The 27,002-nt window shown below is 41.9% G+C and overlaps 1 protein-coding gene across 3 annotated transcripts in view; it reads right to left on the bottom strand.

Moving 5' to 3' along the window:
* Window positions 1-27,002, bottom strand: part of RMND5A (required for meiotic nuclear division 5 homolog A) — a 58,806-nt gene that overhangs the window by 21,100 nt on the left and 10,704 nt on the right. For all 3 annotated transcript variants that reach the window (XM_079791870.1, XM_079791871.1, XM_079791869.1), the window contains exons 2-4: window positions 18,870-19,012; window positions 4,613-4,747; window positions 184-284 (exon numbers count right to left, since the gene is read on the bottom strand). In XM_079791870.1, coding sequence (XP_079647996.1) covers window positions 184-284; window positions 4,613-4,747; window positions 18,870-19,012 — 379 coding nt within the window. The remainder of the gene's footprint in view (window positions 1-183; window positions 285-4,612; window positions 4,748-18,869; window positions 19,013-27,002) is intronic.

The raw sequence follows: 27,002 nt of genomic DNA, 5'->3' as shown, positions 1-27,002 counted from the left end.
GCTCTAACTATTTCTCGTATTACACATTCCCCATATTCACTTAGCTAAAAGAAATAATCCTCCTTGGTTTCTCTGAAGTCTATCCCAGGTGAGATATATATCTCAAAATCTTTAATGTGTTTTCTAATTACATTTTCTTACAGAGTTCTCTCCAAGTATTCAAAATAAAACTCAGTAACTTACTCCAGAGCAGGTCTCAGAACTCTGACTTTTAATGCTTCCAATATTCGATTTAACTCCACAAATGGTTCTTTCTGACTGGGGTCTACAGAAAGACCAGATTCCTGTGAAAACAAAAAGAACTATTATTAGTACTAATCAGGATAAAGAGATATAGTAAAAGCATATTCTAAATTTAATATGGAACAAACCTTACAGATATTTCTTTTTAACATGTATTTCTATGGCAGAGACTGATGGTTGAGCCCTAGTATCATTCTTTCTCCTTTTCCAAAGTAGTAAGTTTAAGCTGGGCATATAACCATATGGAATAAAGCTGGGTATGACTACAAGATGTAAGTTCTGGCCAATGAAACATAAGCATGAATTCTTTGCCCCTTCCTAGAATCCAAAAGTTATTATTATAGAGTTTTCACTGGTGTCCTGGACCATGAGGACAGGGGACGCCCTAGAAATAGGAGAGCTACAAAGAGCCTAGGTCCCTAAGAGTCTCATGGGCACAGCTATACTGTATATGCTGTGGATGGCTTACTAACTCCTATTTCTGTGAAAGGAAAAAAAGAAACTTCATTTTTATTTAAACCATTAGTATTTTGGGTCTTTGTTATTTATAAACTAGAGGCCCGATGCACGAAATTCATGCAAGAGTAGGCCTTCCTTCCCTCTGCTGCCGGCACCAGCTTCCCTCTGGCACCCAGGACCCAGGCTTCCCTCCGACTGCTGGCAGGCACCCGGGTCCCGGGCTTCTCTCGCAGCCCCAGCTCCATCTAGAACAGTGATGGCGAACCTATGACACGCGTGTCAGAATGTCAAATTATATATTGTATATATAATTTACAATTATATATAACAATTATACATTTATGTTATTTAAACTATAAATACCGCGAAATAATGTTTTTTCCTCAAAGTGACACACTACCCGAGTTATGCTCAGTTTTTTGGCGAAGTTTGACACATCAAGCTCAAAAGGTTGCCCATCACTGATCTAGAAGGTCGTCGAGAAGGACATCCAGTCTAATTAGCATATTACACTTTTATTAGTATAGATGAACTTAACACTAAATAACACAATTTAGAAACTTTATATGGACACATACACAATTTCCATAAGGTACAGAGAAAGACCCAAGTTATGGTTTATCTGTTAAAACAGAAAAGGCTTATTGACCAACCTAATGTTACAACTACTTAGAGGTGGCCAAATGTAAACTAAAAGCTTTAATTAAAGTGGTGCAATTTTGAGCTGATAGGGGGAGGAACCAAGATGGCGGCAAAGTTAAACAACTAAACTGCCGCCTCACACAACAATTTCAAAACTACAACTAAAAGACAAAACGTCTACACCCAGAACCACGGGAAAGCTGGCTGAGTGGAAGATTTACAACTAAGAAGGGAAAGGAGCACAAACGCTGAAAAGCTGAGGTACGGAGGCGCGCGAATCGGGCTGGTGGCAGGCGACTGGGCGCGTGGCTTTTTTTCAACCTGAAGGGAGACAAGCTCCCGATCACTCTGAAATCCAGTTTATGGGGACACGTGGGGGACCCAGACGCCTACGGGGAGAAGCTGGACTCTCAGCCATCGGGTCGGAAAGTGAGAGTGACTTTTTTTGCAGAGGTGCGCCCAGCAATCATTGTTTACTGCACTGGAGCGCGGGGCGCAGGGACTTGGAAACACAGAAAGGCAGAGACAGCTGACGGCAGCCATCGCCGTTTGCCACGCCCTAGGTTAGTGACGCCGAGACCCCACCCCGCCCTGAGACCCCGCCCCACACATTCTACAAACCTGCCCAGGCTCCACACAGTGGCTTTTGCATATACATGGCCTGTTCTGTGGCAGCTTAACCAAATAAACTGCAGCTCCAGTCAGACTGCTCCAAAACTGCCAAAGCCCAAGCAAAGAGGAGAAAACTATAGTTCTCGCTGTAGCTCCTGCTGGTGGCTTCAGACAGTAGCTGACCTGCACCCCATTGGAGATCCAGAAACTAGTGTATCTAGTGGTCGGTGTGAGACAGCACCAGATTTCAACCACTCTCATAAGGGACACATTCAAGAGGCAGACTCAGTGAGCACCAAAGCCCTACTGGAACAAGTCCTGCCCCATAAACGTGTCTCTAGCACAGCAATTCTTCCGTTACAGACACAGCGGGTCCTCACAGCCAATTGGCATGGAGGTCAATTCCTCCTAGTGACACCAACAACAATCAAGACTTAACTACAACAAGGCTGTACACACAGTCCACAAAGGGGTACACCAAGAGTGTCCACCTCAGGTAACTGGGAGGCTGACCCGTTGAACCAATAGGACGCCTAGTACACAAAGCTACCCAACCAACTCAGGGAAGCAGCGAAAATGAGGAGGCAAGGAAACAGATCCCAAACAAAAGAAATGGAGGAGAACAAACAAATGGACATAGAGTTCAAAACCACGGTTATAAGGTTTTTCAAGAATTTCCTAGAAAAGGCCGATAAACTTAGCGAGACCCTCGAGGATATGAAAAAGGACCAACTAGAAATTAAACATACACTGACTGAAATAAAAAATATTATACAGAGACCCAACAGCAGACTAGAGGAATGCAAGAATCAACTCAAAGATTTGGAATACTAAGAGGCAAAGGAAACTACTCCAGAGAAGCAAGAAGAGAAGAGAATTCAGAAAGTTGAAGATAGTGTGAGAAGCCTCTGGGACAACTTCAAGCGTACTAACATCAGAATTATGGGGGTGCCAGAAGAAGAGAGAGAGCAAGACGCTGAAAACCTATTTGAAGAAATAATGACCAGAAAACTTCCCTCACCTGGTGAAAGAAATAGACGTACAAGTCCAGGAAGCACACAGAACCCCAAACAAAAGGAATCCAAAGAGGACCACACCAAGACACATCATAATTAAAATGCCAAGGGCAAAAGACAAAGAGAGAATCTTACAAGCAGCAAGAGAAAAACAGTTAGTTACCTACAAGGGCACCCATACGATTATCAGCTGATTTCTCAACAGAAACTATGCAGGCCAGACGGGAGTGGCAAGAAATATTCAAAGTGATGAATAGCAAGAACCTACAACCAAGACTACTCTACCCAGCAAAGTTATCATTCATAATTGAAGGGCAGATAAAGAGCTTCACAGATAAGAAAAAGCTAAAGGAGTTCATCACCACCAAACCAGTATTATATGAAATGCTGAAAGGTATTCTTTAAAAAGAGGAAAAAGAAGAAAAGAGTAAAGATAAAAATTATGAACAAATACATATCTATCAACAAGTGAATCTAAATGTCAAGTGAATTAAAAATCTGAGGAACGAACAGAATAAACTGGTGAACATAATAGAATCAGAGGCACAGAATGGGAGTGGGCTGATAATTCTCAGGGGGAAAGGGGTATCTGTGTGTGGGGTATGGGAAGAGACTGGACAAAAATCATACACCTATGGATAAGGACAGCGGGGGGGGAGGTAAGGTTCTGTGTGCTTCCTGGACTTGTACGTCTATTTCTTACCCCACACACAGATACTCTTCTTGTCACTCTCACCGAGGGGGGGTGGGAACCGGGTGGAGGGGAGATATGGGGGGGAAAAAGAAGAAACAACTATAATAATCTGAACAATAAAGATTAAATTTAAAAAAAAAGAAATTTAAAAAAAAGTGGTGCAATTTTGTATAACTTAGCATCAGTTCAATAAATTTGTATTGCCATGCAAAAAAAAAAAAGCTTAATGGTTTTGTTTACAGACTAGCTTTAAATTATTTAATTCTTATAGTCCTTAAACAAAAAATAGCACAAGGTAGCCAAGGGTAAAATTTGAATACACATAAATCTGGTACTGAATCCTACCCAGTTCCATTTCTAAGAACCCGTATGGCCTTGGGAAATTTACTGTTTGAGACCTCAGATTCCGGGAGAAATAATTTCCATCTCCCAGGATTGCAAGGAAAATTAAAGGCAGGGCTTGACTTGTAGTAAAGACTCATACGTAGCAGCTGCTACCATTATGATTAGGTGGTATTTGGTAAACTGTTCTGAAATCCTTACACTTATGTCTAATAGAAAGAACAAATAATACTCATCTGAAATAAATTTTAGTTTGAAATTCATTTGATAAGCAAAATTCTACCAGCTGGGCCAGAAGAGAAGAGCAACCATAAATCTCTGTCCTTTTCTACACTAACCATCCCTATCAAAAGAGGAAATGAAGGAAGTAGTATCACTTCTGACCCCTTCACTAAGGACCTGGGACCAATGTTTTGGGGCAGGAATAAGGAAATACTTCAATTAAGAAGTTCTAGGGTTATCATTTTCACCAATTAAAAAAAGATTTCCTAGTAAAATGAGGTCAGCCCTGATAATTAAAATATTAAAAATCTAAGTATAGCTAGAAGACTCCGAAGCTTGAAGGCGGTTCTTTCTCATCTTCTCGCAGCTGGCACACCATTACCTGGCAGAGCTCCTCAGCTACATCCAGCATTCCTTGTCGAAAGAAGTGCTCCACCATCACCTCATTGAGAAGCCGCTGGCTGTCTGCCTGCCAGCAGCCATCGATTCCCACGCTGCTAATGTCAGAGTCAAAATTCTGGGAGGGAGATAAATAAATAAACAATTCATTCATTAATTAGGATGCATTACTGTATATGATTTTCAACCCATCTAAAAGAAAGAATGGCCTTCATTTCACTCTGAGATACCCCTAATAAGCACCCAATTCAAATTCATCTGTAGCCTATGACAGGAAGTAGTTTTTCCATTGCTCCTTTTAAAACTTGTCACTCTCACCGATTATTGTTGGAAGAGTAAACAGGTGATATTTTAGAGAGCATCCTGCAAAAATACATAAATTTAATGATTTATGTGAATAAATTGATTTTTTTACACTAGACAACAGCAATTATTTTCAGAGTTGTGCCTGTAAAAGCATTTTCAACACAACATTGTCGAATAGGAAAAAAAAGCAAAAATCCATATGCTCAACATAGAATCAGTTAAATAATTCATGACACATCCCAACAACTGCAGTGCCAAGGTGGGGGATGGAGGTGAGAGCATGGCCAGGTTGTTAAGAGAGTAGGCTCTGGGGCCAATCTACCTGAGTTTGAATCCTGGTTCTATCTCCTACTAGCTGTGTGATCTTGACCAAATTATAAGGCCTTTGAGCCTCAGCTTCCTTACCTTAAGTAGAAAAAATTAACAGTACCTCCCCATTTGGGCTGAATTGCATCCTCTCAAAATTCCTATGTTAATGAAACCCTAAATCCCAGTATAGATCATAAGTTAAAATGAGGTTTTAGGGTTGGTCCTAATCCATTAAGATTGGTATCCTTATAAAAAGAGGAAATTAGGACACAGGCAGGTACAGAGGGAAGACCATGTGCAATGGACTGAATGTCTGCGCCCCTCCCCCCCAAATTCCCACACTGAAGGCCTAACTGCATGACTATTTGTCTGTGAGGAGGTGATAGAGGTTAAATGAAGTCATAAGGGTAGGGACTTACTCTTAGAAGATAAGGAAGAAACACCAGAGTACAGTGTTTATGTTCTCTCTCTCTCTCTCCACCTCCCTCCCTTTCTCCTTCCCTCCCTGCCTCCTTCTCCCCACCCCTCCCCATCATATGATACAGGGAGAAGGCAGTCATCAGCATGTCAGAAAGGAGGTTGTCCATCCTCAATAGGACATGAATTGGCTAGGACCTTGATCTTGGACTTCCCAGTCTCCAAAATTGTGAGGAGATAAATTTTTGTTGTTTAAACCTCCCAGTCTGTGGTATTGTATAATGGGAACACAAGCTGACTAAGAACCATGTGAAGATGCAGCAAGAAGATGGCTATCTATAAGCCAAGGAGAGAGGCCTCAGAAAAGCAACCCTGCTACCACCTTGATCTTGAACTTCCACTCTCCAGAATTGTGGGAAAATAAACATATTTATGCCACCTAGTCTGTATAGCAGCCCTAGCAAATTAAAACACTCCCTTACTGGTTAAATAAAATGGTAGTTGCTACTATTCTAGTATTACCATTCACAATTAAAAGGTGAGGCTCATTACTGTGTATCTACTAACATGGAAAAATGTCCCTAATACCTTAGGCAAAAAAAAAAATTAAAAACTTCTACAAAATTATGACCCCATTTAAAAAAAATTTTTTTAATTGATTTCAGAGAGGAAGGGAAAGGGAGAGAAACAACAACGATGAGAGAATCGCTGCCTCCTGCACACCCCCTACTGAGAACTGAGCCCACTACCTGGGCATGTGCCCTGACCAGGAATTGAACCGTGATCTTTTGGTTCATAGGTTGATGCTCAGCCATTGAACCACACTAGCTGGGCGACCCCATGGTTTGTTTGTTTGTTTTTTAAAAAGAATACCTGCCCTGGCCAGTGTGCATAGTGGTTAGTGCATCGGCCCATGAACTGAAGGGTAGCAGGTCCAATCTCAGGTTGCAGGTTTGATCCCCAGCCTTGGTCGGCGCATGTGCAGGAGGCAAATGATGGATGTGTCTCTCACCTCTCTCTCTCTTTCCCCCTTCCTCCCTCCTTTCCACTCTCTCTAAAAATCAATGGGAAAAATAACCTCAGGTGAGAATTAGCAAAAATAAAATAAAATAAAGAATACTGTACCTTCAAATATTTAGGGGGAAAAAAATCTAAAAACATGTGCACAAAAGTATTAGTAGATTGCCAATGAAAACTACCATGTTCCACACAAAGAAAAAAATTCTTTTCATAATAAATTAACCTAGTTCTGGGTAAGATCAAGTAAACTCCACCTTGTCTCTACCACTGAATGCAGTTATAAAATCAGGACACAATAAATGGAGCAGCTATTTGGGGACACTAAAAAGTGAGGAGGAGTAAGTAGATTGAGGAAGAAGGTCACAGTGGTGATGAGTTTACTTTTCTCTCCCCAGTATCTCTCAGCCTGGATGCAATGCAGCCAAAACCCAGAAATGGGCACCTGGAATGAGAAGCCCTTTAGTTCTGCCATAAGGAACAGGAATGGGCTTTCCTACCATTCAGAGAATAGGGGGAATCACATGCTTTTCCCCCCTCCCTCCATTTTCTTTCACCTCCAGCTCAAAGCAGTCTGCAGGTATATTAGTTTTCTATTGCAACTTAAAACCACACAACTTTATTTTTTTTTAATGTTTTTATTAAATTTTAGTTAGAGAGGAAGGGAGAGGGGGAGAGGGATAGAAACATCAATGAGACACATCAATCAGCTGCCTCTTGCACACCCCCTAATGAGGACTGAGCCCGCAACCTGGGCATGTGCCCTGACCAAGAATAATGATGCTCAATCCACTGAGCCACACCAGCCAAGCAACAACACAATTTTATTACCTCACAGCTCTATAGGTCAGAAGTCCTTTATTCAAATGACTAAAGGAATGGGGATCTGAAGATGACAGAATGTATTATGAACTCAAGAATCTGCCAATAACTCCCTAAAGGTCTAAGTGCACCCTATGAGCAAGAATCATTGAGACTATACAAGAGTCCTCACAGATCTAGCAACCTCATTCAATACAAATACAACGTTGAGATTTATACTTGTTCATTTAATGATTATTCTCCAATCCCATCAACTCCCAACCAATTTATCAAGTGTCTGTTCTGCAGGAAAGAAAGAAAACAACTTTGCCCTGGCCAGGTGGCTCAGTTAGCTGGAGCATCATCCTGTACACCAAAAGGTTTTGAGTTCAATCTCTGGTCAGGGCGCTTATGGGAGGCAACCGATGAATGTTTTATTTGACAGTATGAATTAAAAGTCAGAATTTTAATAACTATCACCAGATCAAACTGCTCAGATCAAACATAAGAATTCCTTCAAATCTTTCCTTTACATACCACAAGGATATTTTGATTATCTAGGAAGCTCTAAAATATAAGAGTCTAATATTTCAACAAATTGAAACAGTTTTACAATGATGTTTTAAATCTTTTTTAAAAATATTTATTGTTGAGAGTATTACAGATGTCCCCACAATGATGCTTTTCATGTACCTTTATTTCCAATGGTAACTTTATATACCATTGTCACTACTATACAGGTAAGAAAAATCGTACAGGATATCCCCACTACCTTAAAATAATATAACTTACCTCCTAGTCTTGGGAAATACAACTAAAATGTATATAAGCAATGCATTTGATGAAAATTACTGAACTTCCTTCTATCATTCTGATATTCTAGTTAAAACCACTTAAGTAGATAAGTAAATTTTTTTATAGATTATTTTCTGTTCACCTGTAGTAAAATTTAAAGTTAAAATTATAAAAAGAAGGTTGAAGAAATGCAATACAGTGTCAGAATTGCTTTTGTTATAACTGCACGTTCTTACTATTGCATCAGAGCTAGGATCGGTTCCAGGTTCTGTTGCTAGGCAACCAAACTGGTTTGCAAGGCTGCCCAGAAAATCAGCAGCACTGCAAACCAGCCAAGAAGTGGCTAATGAAGAGAAATATCGATTATTAGCACTTCCGTTTTACTATAGTTTTTCCTTTCAAAAAAAGAAAATTTGGAAAGATGTTCTTAAATCTGAAGTCAAGATTCAAAGAAGAATCAAAAGCAAAACACACATTCAAGGGTGTGTCTGCCTGGAGATGTTATGGCTTGGAAAGAGAAATCCAAGACACACTAGTTCATAAGGCATCCCATGTACTTCGAGCATCACTCACTTCTTTTTTAATCCTCACCAAGGATGTATTTTTATTGATTTTTTTTTAGAGAGGAAGGAAGGAGGGGGTGAAAGGAAGGGAGAGAGGGAGCGGGAGAGGGAGAGAGCGAGAGCAAGAGCGAGAGCGAGAGAGAAAGAGAGAGAGATTCATAGGAGAGTAATATCCATCAGTTGCCTCCTGCACACATCCCAACCTGCAACCTAGGTATGTATCCCAATCAGGAATTGAACTCGCAACCTTTTGGTGCACAAGACAATGCTCCAACCAACTAGCCATCCAGCAAGGGCAAGTCATTCACATTTTTGATGAATTAAAAGTTTTAAAATCTGGAAGCTGAAGCAGAGGAGGGGTAAATTTATGAAACTGTCTAAACAGACCATCCTGTTGCTTTAGCTATAACATGAGCATGTTTACAAACTGGTTAGACTTTAATGACTGGCTCTTTTGTTCACTATCCCAAACTAATCCATTTCTGAAATACACTGTATGAAATTATAATCATTGAGCACAATGATAACAGTACGTGACAAAATCCAGTATTTCGGGGGTTTTGTTTGTTTTTTAAAATATATATATTTTTATTAATTTCAGAGAGGAAGGGAAAGAGATAGAAACATCAATGATGAGAATCATTGATCAGCCTCCCGCACACCCTACACTGGGGATTGAGCCTGCAAACTGGGCATGTGTCCTGACCAGGAATTGAACCGCGATCTTCTGGTTCATAGATCCAACGGCCAGGCCAGTATTTGCTTTAATCATAAGTGCCAATTCTTAAATACTGTAATTTTTTAAACTGCCCCATCTACTTTTGAAGAAAACTTGTTGGGCTACTGTTGCACCTACCAGGAATCAATTTCCCTTCTAGGCATCCAGTTATTCTGGTTTAGGAGAGAGAGGTAATATCGCACAGAATAATTAACAGAATAAAAAGATCTGTATTCTACTTCTACTCAGTTTGAAATAACATCTACTTCACATATAACCCACAAAAGATAAGTCTCCAAAAGTTGTTTTTTTATTATAAACTAGAGGCCTGGTGCACGAAATTCATGCATGGGGGTGTGTGTCCCTCAGCTCAGCGTGCACCCTCTCCAATCTGGGACCCCTCTAGGGATGTCCAACTGCCCAATCCCAGTAGGATTGGGCCTAAACGGGCAGTCGGACATCCCTCTCACAATCTAGGACTGCTGGCTCCCAACTGCTCACCTGCCTGCCTTCCTGATTGCCCCTAACTGCTTCTGCCTGCCAGCCTGATCACCCCCTAACCACTCCCCTGCCAGCCTGATTGATGCCTAACTGCTCCCCAGCCAGTTTGGTTGCCCCCAACTGCCCTCCCCTGATGGCCTGGTCACCCCCAACTGCCCTCCCCTGCCAGCCTGGTTGCCCCCAACTGCCCTCCTCTGATGGCCTGGTCCTCCCCAACTGCCCTCCACTGCAGGCCTGGTCACCCCCAACTACCCTCCCCTGCAGGCCTGTTTGCCCCTAACTGCCCTCCCCTGCTGGCTTGGTTGCCCCCCACTGCCCTCCATGCAGGCCTGGTTGCCCCCAACTGCCCTCCCCTACAGGCCTGGTCCCCCCAACTGTCCTCCCCTGCAGCCCCGGTTGCCCCCAACTGCCCTCCTTTGCTGGTCCAGTCACCCCTAACTGTCTTCCCCTGCAGGCCTGATCTCCCCCAACTGCCCTTCTCTGCAGGCCTGGTCCATCCCAACTGCCTTCCCCTGTTGGCCTGATCACCCACAACTGCCCTCCACTGCCAGCCATCTTATGGCGGCCATCTTGTGTCCACATGGGGGCTGCCATCTTTGACCAAATGGGGGCGGCCATCTTGTGTGTTGGAGTGATGGTCAATTTGCATCTTACTCTTTTATTAGATAGGATTCCTACCAATAAGAAATAAAGACCAACAGCCTAATATGAAAAAAATGGGCAGAAAATAAGCAAGAAACTCACCAAAGGAATAAATTCTAACAATTAAATATAGAAAAAGATGCTCAAACTCAAAGATGATGGAGTTCAGCAGCTTGATTCATTGGTTGAGTATCAACCCATGAACCAAGAGGTTACCAGTTCGATTCCCGGTCAGGGCACACAACTGGGTTATGGGCTTGATCCCCAGTATGGGGCATGAAAGAGGCATGATTGATGTGTTTCTCTCTCATCAATGTTTCTATCTCTTTATCCTTCTCCCTTCCTCTCTCTCTAAAATCAATAAAAGTATATTTTTTTGAAAAAGAAAAAAAGATGAAGGAAATACAAATACAACTAGATACCATTTAATATCCATGTGATTAATTTAAAATTTTTAAAAAGCTGACAAAGTGTACATGAGAATCTAAGAAACAGGAACTCATACATAAGGGCGAAACTGCAAATTGATTCAACCCTTTAGGGGAAAAGTTAGCAAGCACAGTAAAGCTGATGATGAGGCACATGCCTTATGATGAAATAATCCATATTTACTAGCAGGCATAGACCAAACAGCAGTGCTTTGCAAACTATGGACTAGAAAATATATTTAGTAGTGTATCATAAGCAGCATTTATAGATACATTTTAGATGTAGATGCTACCTTTTCAGACATTCCATTCTCTCCATTGTATTATATTCATAGCTCTACTTTGGTTTTCAAAGTTAAAAGCAGGTTTTTCCAGATCAAGAAAAGGAGGTGGGGAGGGGAGATAAAGCCAAACTGTTAAGCTTTTACTTTGTAAATAAAGAGGAGTAATATGGCATGGTCAGATATAACAAACTACTCTGCTGGGCTTTAAGATCTTTAAAATCCTTCATAATGTAACCATCTATCACAATTGCATCCTATCTTCTCACAATTATTTTACACTAGGGGCCCATTGCACAAAATTCGTGCACTTGGGGGTGGGAGGTCCCTTAGCCCAGCCTGCGTCCTCTCGCAATCCAGGAGTACTTGGGGGATGTCTGACTAACAACAGTTGAATATCCTTAGCGCGGCCTTGGAGGCTGGAGAGGCTCCCATCACCGCCACTGCACTCACCAGCCGTGAGCCTGGCTTCTGGCTGAGCAGTGCTCCCCCTGTGGGAGTGCACTGACCACCAGGGGGCAGCTCCTATGTTGAGTGACTGCTCCCTGGTGGTCAGTGCATGTGACCAGTCGTTACACCATTTGGTTGATTTGCATATTATGTTTTTATTTTATAGGACTAGAGGCCTGGTGCATGAAATTCGTGCACGGGGGGTGGGGGGGCGGCCCTCAGCCCGACCTGCACCCTCTCCAATCTGTGAGCCCTCAGGGTATGTCCTACTGATGGCTTAGGCCTGCTCCCCACAGTTCTCTGCTCTCTGCGGATCTGCCTGCTCAATGCCACCGCAGGCCCTAGTGTCTGCTCTCAGTGGGGGCCCTGCTGTCTGCTCTCTGCAGGGGCCTGCTTGCCCCTCGCCACAGCGAGGGCTAAGAGGACTGGGAGACTCCAGCGGGGCTGAGGGGACTGGGCACCACCATCTTTGTGGCGGAGTGACTGTCAATTTGCATATTCCCTCTTTATTAGATAGGATACCTTTCCATTCTGGTGAGCTGCTTCTATCTGAGCAAACTACAGAAATCTGCATGACTATTTTACTAATTCTCCCAAATATGGCACATACCTCTTACCATTTAGATGCATAGGAGAGAAATTCAGCTCTCCTGGAATTAATTCCCTCAAGGAATTCAAATTGAGAGAAACTCACAGTCTTAAAATCTGGGTTTTCATCCCAGTTCTTCCATTTGCTTTTAGTTCTGTGATCTCAGGCAGGCTACTGAATCAGTCTTAGTTTTCACATCTATATCTGCAGACAATAATCCCTACCTTACAAAGCCTTGGTAAAGACTAAATTAAATAAGGAACATGAAACTCTACCAGGACCTATGCCACTGTAAGCCTCCAATATACAGTAGCTGAATCTGAGAGGCAAGTCTTGCCACCAAATCTTCTATTCTACATTTAAAAGAATCTTCATTTTAAAAAACATAAATAAAAACAAAAATACAAAAGCATGTTAACAAAGGCATTAATAACAAATTCATTAATTTATTAAAATCGCTTGAATACAATTACAGACTGGATTAGTTGACACAGCTTAATAGGTGGAAGGTCCTTTTCCCTTCCTGACTTGGATGCTAAACCACACCAGCCATTTCATTTTATAGACTCAGGCAAAAATGGGTCTGTACCACCTCCACGTCTAGCAGGATTCTCGGATCCTGCATCCTAACATAAGATCTGAGTGCAAAGGTCCAGGCTTTCCTCTGAGGACTGAACTATATAATTCAACAAATAATTACCATTATCAACTAAATAATATAGTTTCATTCTGCTCAGAGCAGTAGTAATAAGAACAATACAGGCCTATAGCTTAGAGCTAATGATGTAATGTGACAGACAGCAGAGAAAGCAAAACTCATCTTCTCTTTTGAGAATGCTTCCTGAAAAAGGCAAGACCAATATTGTTTCTCAGACACTGAAGCCCAATACAAGTGGAGAGGCCCAGAGAGCACCCAGCTGCGTGTAGGAGTCAGGACTCTTGGTTGCTACAAAAGGAAATCTCTTTAGCCCAAACAAGCCGGGTTTAAAGAAAGGCTCTGGTAACTAGGGTCTCTCAGATTCTCGCAAGGGCTATTGATCACTCTAGGCTCACACATTCCAGACCTTCTTTCTCTAAGAGCTCTACTAAGAAAGATACCAGGGAAACACCTTGAAACACCCATTCTACAACAAATAAATGTGGTCAAGCAACAATTGTGGCCTTGCAAAAATTTAGACACACTGTCTACTACATTATCTTGGATTACTGGCTACTAATTCTGAGGGGAGCGGATTTAGTTTGATGTTTTATTTTATTTTTGGAAACATGTTATGTTCTTGGCTTTTTAATCACTGTTGTCTCTTTATAACTTTGTTAATTATACCTTTTCAATAATTCTAAAAATTCCACCCAAAATATATATCTAAGTATCTGTCTAGATTTCAGAAATCAGCAATTTTTCTTCTTAAGCAGAGTGAATTTTCTATCATTTTTATTTCCTTTTTCCCTTTATTAATAGTAACATCTCTCTACTACATAAGGATTTATCCATTACATTAATAACAGAACTTTAGAGCTAGTACACATCTGACCCCATCCACATAGCCTACCTAAACTACTATTTAAGGCTAAACTCAAGACATTATCTCCCACTGGTATCTTTTTTCTCCTCCCATACCCCAACCATACCTACATAAAAGGCTATATATAAACTGCTCACCAGAACTACCTTAAAATATTCTATATTTCACTTTTTATAGCATTACTCCATTTGCTTTTTAAGAGTCAGCATTTGGCCCTAGTCGGTTTGGCTCAGTGGATAGAACGTCTGCCTGCGGACTGAAGGGTCCCGGGTTCGATTCCGGCCAGGGACACATGCCTGGGTTGCAGGCTCGATCCCCAGTGGGGGGTGTGCAGGAGGCAGCCGATCAATGATTCTCTCTCATCATTGATGTTTCTATCTCTCTATCCCTCTCCCTTCCTCTCTAAAATCAATTTTTAAAAAAAAAAAAGAGTCAGCATTTGCCTTACCAATGTAGATGCTCCATCTAGTGGCAGAAGATCAGTTAGGGCAGTGGTCGGCAAACTGCGGCTCGCGAGCCTCATGCGGCTCTTTGGCCCCTTGAGTGTGGCTCTTCCACAAAATACCACGGCCTGGGCGAGTCTATTTTGAAGAAGTGGCGTTAGAAGAAGTTTAAGTTTAAAAAATTTGGCTCTCAAAAGAAATTTCAATCGTACTGTTGATATTTGGCTCTGTTGACTAATGAGTTTGCCGACCACTGAGTTAGGGCAATGTGGTTTTTTAAAATATTTTTAACCATTATTTTCCCCCTTAAAACATTACCAACGCCAAGACCGGTTTGGCTCAGTGGATAGAGCATCGGCCTGCGGACTCAGGGGTCCCGGGTTCGATTCCGGTCAAGGGCATGTACCTTGGTTGCGGGCACGTCCCCAGTGTGGGGTGTGCAGGAGGCAGCTGATCGATGTTTCTCTCTCATCGATGTTTCTAACTCTCTATCCCTCTCCCTTCCTCTCTGTAAAAAAAATCAATAAAATATATTAAAAAAAAAAAAAAAACATTACCAACCCTGAAATTCCTAATTTCCTAACCTTGGTTGCAGGTTCAATCCCTGACCTGGGTTGTGGCACATGCCGAAGGCAAGAGGTGCGTGCAGGAAACAAGCAATTGATGTGTCTCTCTCACATCAATGTTTCTCTCTCTTCCCCCTCCTCTCCCTCTCTTGCTTCCACTCTCTAAAAAAAGATCACTGGAAAAAATATCCTCAGTTGAGGATTAAAACAATAAAAATAAAATGCCCTAAACAGGAGAGAGTTCTACATTTTCTTAAAATGGGGGAGAAAATTAATAATAGACTAACAGATGATTTGTTTTTACCAAAAAAACTGCCACGGGCCCTGGCCAGTATGCTCTGTGGTTAGAGAATCAGCCCACAGACCGAAGGGTCATGGGTTCGATTTCTGGTCAAGGTCATGTACCTGGGTTGTAGGCTTGATTCCCTGGCCTGGGTTGGGCACATGCTGGAGATAACCAATCGATGTGTGTGTGTGTGTGTGTGTCTCTCTCTCTCTCTCTCTCTCTCTCTCTCTCTCTCTCTCTCTCTCCCCCTCCCCCTCCTCTCCACTCCCTCTAAAAATCAATGGGAAACTATCCTCGGGTGAGGATTAAAAACAAATTTGCCACAGAACCCAATAGCTGATATTATGTGTTTTAAACAGTGATTGTAATACTGTGCACATCTGAAAATAGTCAACACATTAAAGCAGAAATCTTCAATGTTTTGTTAATAATATAAAGCCATGAAACACCTTGGTTAATACCACAAACTTCTTTTCTGCTTACATTTTCAGAGAAGTGATAACTAGAGAATTTTAAAACACAAGAAGCATTTAAACACTAAAGGAAAAAACATCATTTAGCAAATTTACTGAAGTTCCTCACTCAGAACCAGCCAGCTCACAAAGGAGTCATAGTTTCTTTGCTTGTCCTCCTCTTGGGAGGGTGGGAACAAGTGTCCATGGTGCTCGCAGGCTGCTGAACAGCATTCCAGCTTATTGCTCAAGTCTGTTTGTTGTGGTTTGTAAAGGCTTGTGTCACAATGGCTTCAGCTTCACCCTGTTTTCACCACCCATCCACGTAAGTCTACCAAGCCTTTATAACAGGTGGCCCTGAAAGCTTGTACAAAGTGACTAGGTCAAAACTAAAGAAAAAAAAAAAAAAAGACTTTACAAGTCAATGGTGTTTTATATGACAACAGCCTACACAGAATTCCTCGTCTATGTGAGAAGCTCGTGCACAATGTCTAGGCTGTTCTAGGGGGGAACAGCTTCCTCCACAGCTGAGGCCAAGTAGATGCCAAAAAAAAAAAATTGAGAAAGAATGCACTAAAAGATGTTAGAGACCTGGGCTAAGATATCCAGGGTTTTGTTTTTTTTTTTTTTTTTTGTGTGTGTGTGTGTGTGTGTGTGTGTGTGTGCGCGCGCGCGCGCTCTAAGACTATAATTCACTAAATACTGATCAGTACCAACTTAGCAACATAGTTTCATATACTAATGGACCAGAAGAATCTAGGTCACCTAGAAATTAAACTACTTTCACAAGAACATAAAACTACCAAAATGAAAAATTACTTGAAAAGGTCCTTGCAACTTCCAAGTACATGAAAAAAAATGTCCTCAAAAGAGAAATGAGTAAATTAAAGTATATAATTAGGAACATTCACCTCAAACCCATCTCCACACAAAAAGCCAGAATTTAGATTATGCACTATGTGTTCCCTTGGTATCATTCTCAAAGAGGTACTGCCATTTCTAGCACCAAATACATTTAAATGCTTTGTCTCAAAGATTAGCCAAAATATCTGACAAAAATTTTACTGATTTTTATGAGTATGTGTAAAGATTTGCTAGATCAGGTGGCAGGCATGCTCAGCAAATTGCCAATAGGGGGGACAAGAGTAAAAGAGGGTCCAGATGACAATTATGACCAGACAACAGACACACACTAGGAAATGGAGAAACCAGTGACAGAATGCTAGGCTGGGGACTCTGCCCAAATGCTCCTGATCCTGGGAGCCAGTAGTCCACACACTGGAGGTGGTGGCTGAGGCTGTCCCGTCTATTCCCACAATCTGTGATCTCTTCTTAGATACTTTTTCTGACTGGCTGCTTTGGGAGCCTCAGCTCTTCTCACTCTCATGGCATCTTCTGGTCCTCTGTCCCACCCTCCATCATAACTGCAGGCAACATGTGGTCAAGCAAATCTTGACCACCTCATGGGGGTTGAACCATCAAAGTCACTAGAATGCCTTGGCCACTGGCAGCCACTGAAATCCGAGGCTTCCTAATAAACACCACCAGGTTACTTCACGGAGAAACTGAGGGTTATCTCTAGGATGCCTCACCACCATTCAAGTAAGTCCTGGGTCTAATACACAGCAATAATCACTTCAGGTAACAAACGAAGACTTCCAATGCCATCGCCCCAGAAGGTCTGGTGCCAAAGCCTGCTCCCAAGCTGTGTTCACTCCCTCGGAGTTACCAAACAGGCATTACAGCCTCAAAGCTGTGTCAGAGAATAGGCGCTGCTTTCCCATCCTTTGCTGGCAACAGCCATCACTGATGCAGAAATGGGGCTGCTGCCACCACCACCACTTCTCTGACTTCTTTTGCTGAGTTAAAGCCCTCGGCACTATGAAAAGTCACTAACACTTCTGTAAGTCACAGCTACCCAAAGAGTTCCCAGAGCCCTGCCGCTCATGGTCCTGACATACTGCACCTACCAGTTAATGATATCTCCTTAGAAGCATACAGTTCTAACTTAGGCTGCCTCAAGTTTAGCCTTCAATACTACTGTTCCATAGGAAAATTTCTAACAGGTTTATCCACGAGTTAGAACCATTCTCTGGATTCCATGAGTTTCTATCTACATTACAGATATTGCTCTTGTGTACAGACTAAGAAACTCACAGGTCTGGTTACAAAATGACTTTGCTACAAAGAGTTCTCCCCAAAAGTTCTTCCTACTGTCCCAGAATTTTGCAATGTGTGAACAAAAATGTCCATAACCAATCACAAACTTCCCAGTGGCTGAAGTGGTCAGAAGTATCACACCTTAGGCCACTTCTCTTAGGCCCTATGAACTTCAGCACTGGCCCAGTGCTAGAAATGATAATTGCTTAGAAGTAAGCCACTAAGTCAAAGATTCAAGAGATTCTATAAGAAAAATCACCCAACCCAAGTGATGGGCCTTGCTGGCTAGAAAACAACTCATTCACACATAAAAGCAACCTGAAGAAAAGCAATTAGCATGCACACAGAAAGACAACAAGAGTTAGGATGGTACAGGGGAGATGAATACAAGGGTTGTTTTCTCTTTTTTAAAATGTTTTATTGATTTGAGAGAGAGGGGGGGGTGGGGGGAGGAAAGGATAGAGAGTTAGAAACATCAACTGGCTGCCTCCTGCACGCCCCCCACTGGGTATGGAGCCCACAACCTGGGCACGTGCCCCACCCGGAACCAAACCGGTGACCTCTTGGTTCATGGGTCGATGATCAACCACTGAGCCAGGCCACAGGGTGTTTTCTTAATCATCCCATAACACAGATGGAGTCATAGCCAGGAAATCACTCAGGAAGTAGGAAAAGTTACTTCTGTAAACAAACTCCTTCATAGTAGGTTAAACATTTCTTAAAACATATTTGCTGCATTCATATAAGCAAATGGATAAATAACAAGGCTATAAATAGAAGTGTTTTTTGGTTTGTTTTTATTTTTAAATAATAGCAACAGGGAATTAAGAATAACATAGTAAAAAAAACAAGCCAAAACGATCTGCAAAGTTATTAAAAGCAGGAATGAAAGGAACACCATAGAATAATTTGAGAAAATTAATGTTATCAAAGCAGTGACAGGAGATGAAGGATGATGCTTAACAATACCAAACACTCCCTTCAACACCATACCTTATCAATGGCTTTTCCAACCCGAGAAACACTGCTGTGGATGTCTTTGTGGTCTGAGGCCAATTTTTGAACAGTATCCTTTATCCTTTTACAGCACTGTGTCAATACAAGTGAAAGTGTCCCTGACAACTCAGCATCTTGGCCTATAAAAAAAAAAAAGAGGGGGAAAAGGTTGGTTACGAGAACAAACCCAAAGATGGCATGTTTCAAACAGGCCCTTCGGACTGAAAATAGAAGTGAAGAAAACTCAATGTCTGCTTTGAAGCAGAGGGCCACATCCGTGATAATATTTTTCAAGTGAAAACTAAGAACGTTACCTTAATATTTTTTATTTTATGGAATACATAAGAAAAAACTGCCATGAAATAAACCGCTTTTGTAGTTACTGAAATCAGCATAAACTGGGAATAATATTTCCAAGGCATTTTTCAGAAACTGTCTCAATAAATAAGCTCATTTATTCAATCTGCTTAAACTGTTCGACTCATTCTCAAAACATTTTGATTGTTACTAAATTTCCTGAAGAGAGATTATTTAGTCTAAATGTTTTATATTCTATATAAAGAAATAGAAGAAAAGGTAAACTCCTTTGGATATCATGATGTGCAGAAATAAGTGAACGTGACAGGGCTGAGTCTGCTCTCCTTAGAAAGGCATGCTTGCAAGGTTGACCCTTGGCTGGCATCTGGGAACTTGAACTTCAGGAAGGTTCCCACCACTCTAACGGAAAACAATGGTTCACTGTGCCTAAACTGATGTACAATGTGGTTTACTCTAAACTCCTACTTTCCTCCAGAGTTCGGAATTTTGGTATATGGTAAGCAGATGAAGCCCAGATGACCAGTTCCCAACAAAACACCCTCACTCAGTACAATGTCTCTAATGAGCTTCCCTGGTAGAAAACACTTCACACTTAATTTGATGCTGGAGGAATTAAATGTGTCCTGTGTGACCCCATTGCAAGATTGCTCCTGGGTTCCTCTAGGCTGTGCCCCATGCATCCTTCCCTGAGCAGATTTTGCTTTATACCCTTCTGCTGGAATAAATCTTGGCCATGAGTGTAACTACATGTTGAATCCTGTTTGTCCTCCTAGTGGTCAATGAACACTAAAGATGCCATCAAGGGGACTTTAGACTCACAAGATAAGTGAATTGAAATTTACTATGGTTTATATCCTCTTTGCCTGTGCTATCTCCTCAGGAAAAGGGGAGAAGAAGGGAGCCTTTAGAGGGAGGGAAGACAAACTAGGTTATATTTGTCAATTACCTCAATTATCTACATATCACCGCCTGCATGCAAAAGGCCTGGCTTCTGAAATCCTACTTAATATTACAAATCAGTGGTTCTTAAACTAATTTATTTGCATCAGAATCACCTGGAGACCTAGTTAAAACAAAGTAATTGGACCTCATTTCCAGAGTTTCTAATTCAAGAAGTCTGGGAGGATAGGGCCCAAAATTTGAACAAGAACAAGCTCAAAAGTACAGTAGCCCTAGTATGTGCATTCATTCAACTATTTTTTGTTGAGCACTCATTATGTGATATGGCAGTAAAACAAAACCACCAAAAATCCCCACCCTAAACTTACCTTCTGGTGAACAAGATAAACAATACACAAGTCAATTATATAGTATGACAAAAGATTATGGGGATTTAGGAATACAAATTAGTAGTTACAAAATAGTCAGGGAGATGTAAAATATAACACAAGGAATATAGTTAGTAATCCTATATAATAAAGCGGTAATATGCAAATTGACCATCAAGCCCTCGCACAAGATGGCCGCCCCCATGTGGTCACAAGATGGCTGCCACATGATGGCTGGCAGGGGAGGGCAGTTGTGGGAGACCAGGCCTGCAGGGGAGAGCAGTTGAGGGGGACCAGGCCTGCAGGGGAGTGCAGTTGGGGCAACCAGGCCAGCAGGGAAGGGCAGTTGGGGGCAACCAGGCCAGCAGGGAAGGGCAGTTAGGGGCAACCAGGCCGGCAGGGGAGGGCAGTTGGGGGGACCAGGCCTGCAGGGGAGGGCAGTTAGAGGTGACTGGACTGGCAGGGGAGGGCAGTTGGGGGCAACCGGGCCAGCAGGGAAGGGCAGTGGGGGCAATCAGGCCAGCAGGGGAGGGCAGTTGGGGGCAATTGGGCTGACAGGGGTGCAGTTAGGCATCGATCAGGCTGGTAGGGGTGTGGTTAGGGGGTGATCAGGTTGGCAGGCAGAAGCGGTTAGGGGCAATCAGGCAGGCAGGCAGGCAAGCGTTTGGGAGCCGGCAGTCCCAGATTGGAATGTCCAACTGGAATCTGGCCTAAACGGGCAGTCGGACATCCCTCGAGGGGTCCCAGATTGGAGAGGGTGCAGGCTGGGCTGAGGGACAACACCCCCCCCCCCCCCATGCACAAATTTCGTGCTCTGGGCCTCTAGTCTTGTAATAACTATGTATGGTGTCAGATGGGTACTAGATTTATCAAGGTGATCACTTCGTAGGTTATATAAATGTCTAATCACTATGCTGTACTCCTGAAAATAATATAACATTGCATGTCAACTGTAATTGGAAAAAAATTACTTAAAAGAAAACAAACTTTTATAGCCCTCGCTGGTGTGGTTCAGTTTGTTGGGCATCATCTAGTGCACTGAAAAGTTGCCAGTTCAATTCTTGGTCAGGGCACATGCCCAGGTTGTGGGCTTTATCCCTGGTAGTGGGCTGAATATACAAATTTGTGAGTCACTGGCATGTGACTAAATGAAATTACCTAGAGAGTCAGTGCAGAAAGAAGTAGTAAAAGGAGTAAGTCCAAGGAACTAACTCCAAGTTTATGAGACCAGGATGAAGTGGGATTGAAAAAGAACAAGCCCGGCCGGTGCAGCTCAGTGGGTGAGCGTCAACCTATGAACCAGGAGGTCACGGTTTGATTCTTGGTCAGGGCACATGCCCAGGTTGCAGGTTCAATCCCCAGGGGGGGAAAGGAGAGGGGTGTACAGAGGCACCTGGTCGATGATTTTCTCTCATCATTGATGTTTCTCTTTCTCCCTCTCCATTCCTCCCTGAAATCAATAAAAATATATTTTTAAAAGAACAACAAAGACTATTGAAACACTAACTGTGACATAAGAGGAAAATCAAGAAAGGATGGTGTTGGGAAAGCCAAGTGAAGAGAACATATCAAGGAAGAGGGAGTAACCAACTGTGTTAAATGCACTGCTATGTCAGGTAAATGGTGGACTGAGAACTGACCACTGGATTTACAATGTGGATGTTATCAGTTAAAATGAAAGGAACAGTTTCTCTAGAGTTTCTAGATTTCAAGAAAAGAAATGCTAGAAGGCTGCAGGGACTGTGAAGTCGGAATATAGAAAATCGGACTCAATGACAACCACTGAAGAAGTAAAAAGAATATAGTGCCTACTAGGGGCCCAGTGCACGAATTCATGCACCTTGAAAGGAAGTGTGGGCCGCGAGGCTATGGTGGGCACAGGGACGGGTCTCGGCCCATCCTCTGCACCCCCACTTGGACCCTCCCGCCACAGCCCCCACCCCTGTCTGCTGGCAGCCCCTCTCCCGCCGCCACGGCTCCCACACACTGATGGCACCGGCCCCACACACACCTGCTGACAGCGCAGAGCAATTGCGGCTGGCGCCAGCAGCGGGTGCAAGCAGGGCTGGCGCTGTCAGTGGGTGTGAGTGACGACTGCTGCTCCAATCGCCCCTCAGGAGCAGGGGGAGGTGGAGAAGCTCTGAGGGGCGATTGAGGCCAGCAGCCACTTCTTGCACCCGCTGACTGCGCCAAGCAATCAGGCCCGGCGCTGGGCGCCAGCAGCAGGTATGAGCAGTGGCTCCAGCACTGGCAGCAGGTGCAAGCGGGGCGGGTGCCGGCAGCAGGTGCAATCACTGGGCAGGACCGCGAGAGTAAAGAATTTTCATTAAACACCAAAGGCTCGCCCCGATGACAGTGACCGGTGCCCTGCCTTGGTCTGGCACCCCTGCTCATTTGCTCCATCATCCTGCTGTGGCCGACACCTGCCATTTTTGCGCTCTGCCTCCTGCTGCCGTTGTTCTGCCGTTTGGTCTATTTGCATTTTAGGTTTTATATATATAGATAAGGTGCCCAATCCAATATGGGGTAGCCAAAATAGAAATTGCCCTTATCTCTAAGTACAATTGCACAAAGGATGTATTAGGTGCTTCCTACTTCTAACAATGTAATTTATGCTAAGAGAAGATGTGGTAATTCAGTCAAAAAATAATTAAATTGGACTTCAATAAAACTAAAAACTTCTGAGTTTCAAACACTGCCAAGTGAAAAGACAACCCACAGAATGGGAGAAAATATTTGCAAATCATATATCAGACAAGAGCTTAACATCTGGAATATATAAATAACTCTTACAACTCAAAAATAACAAGACAAATTTTAAAACGAGCAAGGAATTTGAATGGACATTTTTTTCCAAAGAAGTTGCACAAATAACCAATAAGCACAGGGAAAGATGCTCCACGTCATTAGTCCGTAGGGAAAAGCAAATCAAAACTATAGTGAGAGGCCTGCAAGTGTGGCTCAGTGACTGAGCATCATCCTATGAACCAGGAGATCATGGTTTGATACCTGGTTAGGGCACATGCCTGGATTGGGGGCTCCATCCCCAATGGGGGGGCATGCAGAAAGCAGATGATCAATAATTCTCTCCTATCATTGATGTTTCTATCTCTCTCTCCCTCTCCCTTCCTCTCTGAAATCAATAAAAAAATATATATTTTTAAACTATGAGAAAGCCCTGGCTGGTTTGGCTCAGTGGATAGAGCATCAGACTGCGGACTGAAGGGTCCCAGGTTCAATTCCGGTCAAGGGCACATGCCCGAGTTGTGGGCTCGATCCCCAGTTGGAGGCATGCAGGAGGCAGCCGATCAATGATTCTCATCATTGATGTTTCTCTCTCTCTCCCTCTCCCCTCCTCTCTGAAATCAATAAAAAAATTTTTTTAAAAAAATGAGCTCCTTTAAAAATAAAAAAGAATGAGCTCCTTAAAAAAAAAAAAAACTATGAGAAACTACTTCAGACCCACTGGGATAGCTACACTGAAAAAGATGGACGACAACAAGAAGCATCGGCAAGGAAGTAGAGAATTTAAGAAACCTTATACATTGCTAGTAGATTGTAAAACGATGCAGCTGCTATACAAACACTTTCACAGTTCCTCAGAAAGTTAAACCTAGTTACCATACAACCCAGGAATTCCACCCCTAGGTATATACCCAAGATAACTGAACACATATGTCCAGACACAAAGTTGTACATGAAACATTATTCAAAACAGCCAAAAGTGGAAACCATCCAAATGATTAATGAAGAAACAAAATGTGGCATATCCATACAATGGAATATTATTCAACCGTAAAAAGAAACAAAGCACTGATACATGCTACAACATGGATGAACCCTGAAAACATGATATTAAGTGAAGTAAGCCATATACAAAAGGCTACATATTATGTGATTCTATATATGACTTGTCCAGAATAGGCAAATCTACAGACAGAGTAGATTTGTGGTTGCCAAGGGGCTAAGGAAGAGGGGGAATGGAGAGTGGCTAGTAATGAAAATGTTCTGGTTATGGCTGTACAACTCTGAATATACTAAAAGCTAGTTAATTGTATATTTTATAAGGGTGTAATTTATGATATGTGAACTATAGCTCAATTTAAAAAAAAACTTTAAAAAGCAAGCCATAACTCCTATCCATCCAGACATGTTTGTTTCTACAGCCAATAAACAACAAAGTAAACAACAGATTAAAGAACATAAAAGCAGAGACCAAACTACAAAAGAAGGGTTATTTGGAATTTACCAACTGTAATTCCATGCCCCAACCCTGACATCCATAGATATTTTCAAATCTTAACAACTTACGTATCTGGGTTTTGATGTCACTATTATCTCTTCTTCCTTTACCATCTACAAGTCCCTATAGTTTTTGGTTTTCAAGTTTATAAATGATACTAGTAATATAATTAATTAACACTGAGAGTTCTTGGTATGCCCCCAAGAAAAAATAATTTCTGCAAAGTATCTGGAAGCACAAGAAAAGTATAATAATCTGACAGAGAACCCTGGGAAAATCTTGTTCAGAGAGAGTCCACTAATGCGTTTTCAGTGGGAAAGCAGCCAAAGGTAAAAAGTGGTTTGAAAATCACTGTAGTAACCAAACTGAGTGAAACCAAACTTCAGTCCTAAAGAGAGCGTTCTAATGGTCTGCTGACTTCTCTGTCTGAAAACAAAACCTGCTTCTAGGAGAACCTTTCTGTGAAAGAAATCTACCTGGATTCAGTTCCTGGAAGTAAAGCTGGGGGAGGGGGGTGTTACTGTGACAGCCGTCTTTACCATAACTAAACTAGATCTGAAGGGAAACACTGGAATCCAGGTTGGCCGCTGTGGTGGTCACTTTTTACCCAGGATGAAGTCCTGTTTTTTCCAATGTAATAAACCTCCCTGGACTCTGGCCCCTACACAATAATGAAAGAAATACTTCTGAGACAGTGCTCATCACTTCCAGTCACCACAATATTTTATATACAGCAGTTTTAGGTTTACAACAAAATTGAGAGGGAGGTACAGAGATTTCCCATATACTTTGCCCCCACACATGCATAGCCTCTCCAGTTATCAACACTTTCTTTTTTGCAAAGAACAAACTTACACTGACACATTATACTCACCCAACATCTACAGTTTACCTTAGGGCTCACTCTTGGTGTTGCACATTCTATGGGTTTTGACAAATGTACAGACATAGGTATATCCTTCATTATAATATCATACAGAGCATTTTCACGGCCCGAAAAATCCTGTGCCCTGCCTATTTATCTCTCCCGCCCACCCTATTCCTGGCAATTGCTGATCTTTTTATGGCCTCCATAGTTCTGCCTTTCTCAGAATGTCAAGTAGTGGTATCACACAGTATATAGCCTTTTCAGGCTGGGCTCTTTCACTCAGTAATATGCATTTTCAATATACACCAATTTTCAAAAAAAAAAACACATTCACAAAATAGAGCCACTGCAGTTATACTAAGGTTTCTTCTCTCTTCCAAATAATGACCTCCCAAAAGAAAAAAACAGCTTTAAACTTGGAATGAGAATTTACAGGCCTGTGTTTTGAGCCAGTTTCCTTGATTGTAAAAGAAAATTATCCTAAGGTTTAAAGAAATGAAATTCACCTCAACCTTAATACATAATGTATTCCTATAAAAGGGTATTCCAAGCCAGAATGTAGGAAGGTAGAACATAAGGGGTGTCTGGGTCTCACAAAGTGAAAAATCCTAAAATTCCTAGTTATACAGTAGTTTTGTAAATAATATTCAATACAGTTTAGCATTTTGTATGTGTGTGCATGTCTATATATATTTATGCATGTGTGGGGGCAAAGTATATGGGAAATCTCTGTACCTCCCTCTGAATTTTGTTGTAAACCTAAAACTGCTGTATATAAAATATTGTGGTGACTGGAAGTGAAGAGCACTGTCTCAGAACTATTTCTTTCATTATTGTGTAGGGGCCAGAGTCCAGGGAGGTTTATTACATTGGAAAAAACAGGACTTCATCCTGGGTAAAAAGTGACCACCACAGCGGCCAACCTGGATTCCAGTGTTTCCCTTCAGATCTAGTTTAGTTATGGTAGTTTTGTAAATAATATTCAATACAGTTTAGCATTTTGTATGTGTGTGCATGTCTATATATATTTATATAGACACACACACACACACACACACATATATATATATATATATATCTCTGGGAATTCAATTATTTTCCTACATTAGTGATCACATAGTTTAAGATAATCATATGTCCAACCATGTAACAAGATTTACTCATCATTTTAGGCCATCTAATACAATCAGGAAAAATATATCATTACAACTGAAAACTATGTTTCTCATCCTTACTATTTGCATTTTCAATTTTGTTTGATACTTGTTTTTATGATATGGGTGGGAGACCTCAAATAATTGTACACACACTGTTAAAGACAGTGTTGCTAAAACGAAACAGCTGGTTTATAGGCAGCACTACAATGCTGTAGCTTGATATGTCTGCACATTGGCAGATAATCATACATTTTAATTTGGTCTATAAAAGGCAAT

Source organism: Cnephaeus nilssonii (genome assembly GCF_951640355.1).
Source record: "Cnephaeus nilssonii genome assembly, chromosome: 15".
NCBI classification, from domain to species: domain Eukaryota; kingdom Metazoa; phylum Chordata; class Mammalia; order Chiroptera; family Vespertilionidae; genus Cnephaeus; species Cnephaeus nilssonii.
This window is presented reverse-complemented; position numbering and strand designations above follow the sequence as displayed.